The sequence below is a fragment of the Gymnodraco acuticeps genome, unplaced genomic scaffold, assembly GCF_902827175.1.
Source record: "Gymnodraco acuticeps unplaced genomic scaffold, fGymAcu1.1, whole genome shotgun sequence".
Lineage (NCBI taxonomy): Eukaryota > Metazoa > Chordata > Actinopteri > Perciformes > Bathydraconidae > Gymnodraco > Gymnodraco acuticeps.
Window position 1 is genome coordinate 197,516 of NW_022990673.1, and position 6,655 is coordinate 204,170.

Genomic DNA, 6,655 nt, shown 5'->3' on the forward strand with positions numbered 1-6,655 from the left:
ACCTCTAACCCTTAGATGCATAAGTGGGTCTTTTTTGACCCGGTGAGGTGGTTTTCTTGAAGTATCTTTGTAATTACATTTTTTTATCATTTCATATTCCAGCTATTCTTCAAAAAACATGTTTTGGATATCATGCCATTCACATTTTAGATTTAATACATTTTAAGAAATTGTAGTTTTTGTATTACTACCCCAAGCTTCCATAAGTGGGTCAAAAATGACCCGCATGCATTTTCTATGGAATTTCGTTGTTTTTTTCAAAATGTAAAATTATAAATAGTGAAAAATTAAATATAAAATATTTCTAGTGTGAACCAAAATATAATACTAAATATTATACAAGTGATTTTTCTTAACCAAAAGGACAAAATGGCATGAAAACACAATGTACGGGTCCTTTTTGACCCACTTATAGAAGAGTGTAGGGTCCAGTCACTCATGCATCTAAGGGTTAAACCCTCGTCTCTAATCCTGCCATACAGTTTTCTTGAAACAGTGTTATGGTAGAAAAGTGAGTGCTTCTTAAAAATAATATTCTTTTTCTTTCCTGTCCTGTTCCTAGGAATGGGAAGTGTAAGAAGATAGAGGAAGGTCAAGAGTGTCTGCAGGGCATGCGGCTTCGTCAGTACCACATGCTGTGTGGAGCTCTGCTGCGTGTGTGGAAGCGTGTGTCTGATGTGGTGTCAGACCTCACCAGCTCCAGCATCCTGCAGATTGTCCGTCTAAAAACCAAACATCATAACAAGCAAGTCGGTCAGTACAACCCCCCTTTATAAAAAATCATATTCACTTTCCTAACACACATTTCCACGAGGTGTTTAGAATAGGTCCCACCTTTTATATAAGCAGGGATATTCTGTAAACATTGACACAATAGAAGAAACAGTTTTAAATGTGGATTTGAACAGTGAGTTGTTTTGATGCTGTCAAAGTGCTGACGCCTCTTTATGACACATTGAGGAAATGAAATTGTCGCTCACTCACATATTTGTCTCCTATGGACTCCTGGTTGCACTAAATTGACGTAAGATGACTGTTATGAAATCATTAGGCCAGACACACAGAAAAGGTCGCAATTGAACATCCATGAAATCCCAACAGCATGTTGACGCTCACCAGAGAATCAGTGTTGGATCTGTTTTCTCTGTGCATTATACACAGATATTATACACAGGAGTTTATATTGGTTTAATAGGAGAAAAAAACAGATATATTTATTTATGTATATATATATATATATATATTTACAATAAATATTTATTTTAAGAATCATAAACTGGAGCACATATCATATATCATGTCGTAATCAGTGCTAAGCGTACCAGTCTGTTTACTGTTGCATTTAATACATGTGCTGTGATACATACAAACAGCCGTCAACAGCCGTGTTTATCTATAAAATAATAAATTGAGTCTTTAACAGGGTTCTCATGGATCCTTCAAAAGTAATTATATTAATGTATTAATGAATCAAAAAATATGGCCGTCATTGGTTTGATCGTTTCTTAAATAAATCTTTCAAAAGTCCTAAATATGTAATATTTTCGATTTGTATTTTTTCTGACTGACATTTAAAATGATTCTATTATTCTCAAATTATCTATTATTTAAATAATTTACCAAACATCTGATTGGGGATCAGGATAGCTTATGTTTTTCTGCTGAGTCTTATAGCTAGCAACAAAAAAGGGGTCTATTTTATGTTACAATAGACATTTCGTTATTGAAAAGTGGGAAATTCCTAGTGGCATTATTAAAGTCTTAAATCTAACTTGCATTAATCTTTAAATACACTACTTTAGTATTTCCCTCCCTGAAAGCTGTGACCTGACTGTCCTCTCATCTGACGCAGGTATCAAGATCCCGGAGAACTGTGTGGCGCGCGTGCGAGAGGAGCTGCTGCAGATGGACGACGAGGTGAAGAGGAGGCGGAAGGAGCGGGAGCAGCAGGCCGTGGAGCAGCGGCAGGCTCAGGACCGCAATCGTAAAATGGAGCAGGACAACAAACACCTCCTGGCCAATCTGTTCAACCAGAAGCCGATGCTCAACCAGTCCCTCGCTCAGACTCTCGCCCAGAGCCAGCTCCTCAAACAGAAACCGAACGAAAACGCTCAGCGAAGGCAGAGCTTGAGCGGCTCTCAGCTTCAGAGACTGCAAGCCCAAGCCAAGTCGGCTTTACAGCAGCCCTCCAAGAACGTCCCCCTGCTGTCCTTACAGAGAAACCCCGGCCAATCCCAGCAGAGGACCCACAACAGCTGGCTCAACACCTCCGCCTCCACCAACCAGGCCTCCAACATGGCCAGCATCCGCTCCCAGTTTTTCTCCCAGTCCTTCGCACCGCCTTTTCAACAGAGGAAAAACGCTTCACTCCAACAGACCACGCTGTCGCCCAGCTTGTCCTCCAAGAATCCCCTGGATGACATCTTGGATCTGACTATGGGCTCCCCCTCCCCGGACACCACGGACGGCGGGCTAAATCTGGAAAGTCTGGCAGGCCACGCTGCATTCACAGACGACTTTAACCTGGAGTCTCTGATCTCTCAGACTGCATCGAATGCTCAGCAGCAGGCTGCACAGATCCAGCAGCCGCTTCTCTTGCAGCAGCAGCATCAGCAGCATCAGCAGCATCAGCAGCATCAGCATCAGCAGCAGCAGCAGCAGCAGCAGCAGCAGCAGCAGCAGCAGCAGCAGCAGCAGCAGCAGCATCATCTACAGCAGAGGAGCCAGAACCTGCTGGCCAACAACCACCAAGACTTGTTAGATTTATTTGACTTGCCCCTGTCTCCCCAGATGCCCACACAGAAAGCCAGCCCTTCCTCCTCTACCTCCTCCTGCTCTTCCTCGGCGTCCTCCACCTCCAACAACCTGGTTCCTCTCGCCTCGGCCGGCCTCCCCCCCGCCTCCAGCCTCGTCCCCACCCCCTCCCCGTCTTCTCTCTTCTCCAGCCCGTCCCCGTCCTCCTCTCTGTTTTCCAACTCGTCGCCTCGCTTCTCGTCAAACTATCTCCTCCCTCAGTCGGACTCGCTTTCATTGCCCAACGGACACCCCAGCACCCTGGACGCCCGCGAGGCTCTGAACATCATGCTGCAAGAGGCGGCAGATCGCAAGTCCGTCATTAAGTACCGCCCACCAGAGTGAGAGCTCGAACAGCTACAGCTCGTCTGGACTTTGCTTCTTCTTTTGTTGTCTTTTAAAGCAGATTGTGTCTTGTTTGCTGCCGTCTATGAACGCCTCCTCGGACCTACCCCCCCTCCTCCCCTCCCCCTCAGGGCCTATAGTCACGTCACTGCCTGCCCTGCGCTCGGCTCACCCTTCCCTTTACCCACCTGTAGCGTCCACCTGCTTTAGGCCATAGCGGGCTCCATCAATATCAGATTTCTGCACCAAAGTGAAAGGCAGCTGTATAAAAGAAGTGAAAAGTAGTAACTGTATTTTATTGATCGTACGAGCTGTCCAAACAAAAGCTCATTCATAGAGGTGTAGAAATCTTTAATAAACCTCCCGCTGCTGATTTGACGAGGTATGATTGGTGAAGTTGCTGGAAGCTCTCAATGCCTTTCACCGGCTTTAACCACATCTTTAGACTTTGCTTTACTGTTACTTCGCTTCATGGCCGTTTTGTCTTGACTAAAACAAGGCTGTATGCAAGGCTTGGTTTGAGTGAAACAAAAGATACATTGAACTGGAAGATGGGGGGGAAAGCAAACGGATGGAATCTTTTAGCTGATAAGCCATGAAATGCCTCAGTTTTCCTTTTTTTTCCTCCTACATGCTCCCTCTTGTTTCCCTCCCTGCTTGTATGAACACTAGTGTGAGGAAAAGGAGAGAGGAAGAGCAGTCTGCTGTTGCAAACAGTGCCTTTGGAAAAATCTATAAATGCAGTCTTTAAAAATCCATGTAGCCTAATGTATAGATTTGTACTCTTGAGCGTTGGTTTTTAATTTTTTTAATTTAAACGTGGTGTATTTGTATTTATCTTTTATCCCCCCTGAGTCCGTCAGTCGATGTTTGTGTTACACTATGCTGGTGGTGGGTTTCAGGAAGAAGCCGCCATTACTCTGTGTGTGCTCGTATGTAGCTGCTCCTAAAATAATAGAGCGGCAGACTTATCTTCTTCTCTGTGTCCTTCTGTCCCTGTTGATGCGAGCGACAGTGTGGTCAGTACGGCACGGATTATTATTGAGCAACATGGATAAAGCAAAAATGTCCAAAAATGTTATCACCCCCATTTTTTAAAAATCTGACAATAACATTTAGTGATGTGACTCCTGGTTTGATCTGATTTTGAATTTCTCAGGAAAGTCTTTGTTGTTGTTGTGTCATTTTTACCAACAAACATTTTAGTTTTTAAGTACAGTGACAAAGAATTTCAAGCTTTTATTGTCTTGATGTCTGAAAATGAAAGTCATGTTGTTTTTAGCAAATTCTGAGATCCATTTCTCATTAAATCTGTTTCCATTTCAGCCAGCAAGACCATAAAAACATTTGAAACGTGCAGACTTGTGATGTTCTCTGTGTATGGTAGTACCTGTGAGATCTGGCCATGTTTGTGTGAAAACGATGCACTGTAGTTGGTTCATGACAAAATGCCGGGATAAGTTCAAGTGATCAAAAAGCAATAAAACCATATTCTACATTTTATTGTGAAACAGAGATGCCTAAGTACTGTTTACGCTCAACAGGCAAAGCTTTGTGGTTACCTTTGCATGGTATGAATCTTTTATTTCTGTTGTGCTTCATAGTCTTTTAGTTAAACAGATTCTGAAATGCATACCACCTTTGTATAGTAAGTTTTCACGGGATGATGTTTTAGTCCTCGTTATTATGAAAAGTTATTGTTATTTATATTTAAGGGATATTTAGATTTTAGATATGTTATCCTGCTTATTAGAATAGTCATGGAAATGTTTTTGGTCAGGGAAGTTTCTAGTTTTCAAGATTACTATAAAACAAATTATATTATAACCTGCCACCAAATAAGATTGCACTGTTCTGTACTGCTGTACAGTGTCTGGATTTATTTCTGCTCATTTCAGTTTTGCTTTCACTCAAAAATAATTGTTTCTCCAACTCGTAGACCTTTTGTCAGGCCTCCAATTTGCAGAGAGATACCAAAGTATTCCACAGACACCCCCGAAAAGTTACTGGCTCTAAGATATCAGACCTTTATCAATCTCAGGAAGAAACCAAGAGGTGTAACGGCGGGCGTTGGCAGAAATATATCATATCCCCTTTTAACAGCGGTGAAACTAACCAGTTCATGTGCTATTCTGTTCTTAACTGTGCTGTGACTCTTGCTGTATTTATGTTTTAGAATTAATGTGATGGGTTTGTTGTTTGTCCTTGTGAACATGTCAGTGATTATAAATGTTTATGCCTTCTTAGGGCAAAGATCAACGGCTGTTTCTTTTTAAGGAACAGTTTTATCTGTGCTGGACATTTAATTAATGTTAAAGCTGACGGGTTTTAGAGTCGATTCGTATCTTGGTTATCTACGTGCAATTGATCTGTCCAAGCCTCAGCGTAAAACAGATTTCTAGGTTCAGTCTCCCAGTTTCTCCGATTCTTGATAACGCTTCATTTCTTTTCATTTGCAACATTGCAACAATTTAGCTTTTAATATTCCTCATCAGGCACATTCCCGGACATCGGTCTGCAAAAGACTTGCCTTCAATTTGTTTTTATAGTCACAAAAATAAAGCTTTATGCATTTGAGGGATTTGGACTGCGTTTTTAGGAAGAAAAAGCGTTGTTTTTATTCAAGTTTATTAGTGTTTTTAGGCCTTTTTATGGTTTATTATCATTTTGCACTAAGAATGGCATAATCAAGTTACTGTTCTCTTGTGGGTTATGATTGAGCGTTGCAAGCTTGTTGTTTTCCTGATCTTTGATGGATAGCTCTGTGTATACTGTAACCATCTGTTCTTGTTTCTCTACCGTTTGCATATTACATCATCTTATCACTCTCGAAATAATTTATTGCTAACAAAAAATGAAACAAAAAACATGCTACTGATTGTATGTATTTTTAAACAAAGCCTATTTTTTCTGTAAAAAAAGAAACTGTGTTCAGCACTTTTATTCTGGGTTGTGCTTTTGTTTTCTATATATTTATAATTTAGATCCAAATGTATATATTGTAAAATTTGTGCCTTTCGACTAATTCTTTAAAAAGGTTTTCTACTCATTAAAGGAAGGACTATATGAAATTGCAATCTTAACTTTGTAAACAAATAAAAACTTGAAGATTGCTGAAACTCGGGAGTCTTTTGTTCATCGGGGTTGTCCCATTCTTCCCTACCGACTATAAATCCTCTGTCCTCGATCCAAGAGGTTTACTGTGGGCGCTTTTAGGGAGAGGAAACATGGGGTGACATCCAGTGGTGGACAAAGAACTTACGTTTTTTTAATTCGGTCAAATTAATTAAACCACAGTGTAGAAATACTCTGTAACAAGTAAGAGTACAACTAAAAGTCCTGTTTTCAAAGTTATTTAAATGATTAATATTTAAGGTATTTGCCTACAAATGTACATAAAGTGAAAGCACTCATTCTGCACTATGGCCCTCCTTAGAATAATTAGTTACATGATTTAATTATAATTAATGATTTACTGATGTGTTCATCACTATAATGTTGCAGCTGAGTGTATTTT

The 6,655-nt window shown here is 40.7% G+C and overlaps 1 protein-coding gene across 6 annotated transcripts in view; it reads left to right on the top strand.

Moving 5' to 3' along the window:
• si:ch73-63e15.2 (protein strawberry notch homolog 2) overlaps positions 1 to 6,250 on the top strand; it is a 73,675-nt gene extending 67,425 nt beyond the window's left edge. For all 6 annotated transcript variants that reach the window (XM_034229750.1, XM_034229751.1, XM_034229752.1 and 3 more), the window contains 2 exons: positions 563 to 753; positions 1,853 to 6,250. In XM_034229750.1, the coding sequence (XP_034085641.1) occupies positions 563 to 753; positions 1,853 to 3,138 (1,477 nt within the window). In that variant the 3' untranslated portion in view covers positions 3,139 to 6,250. The remainder of the gene's footprint in view (positions 1 to 562; positions 754 to 1,852) is intronic.
• Positions 6,251 to 6,655: the final 405 nt, after the last annotated feature.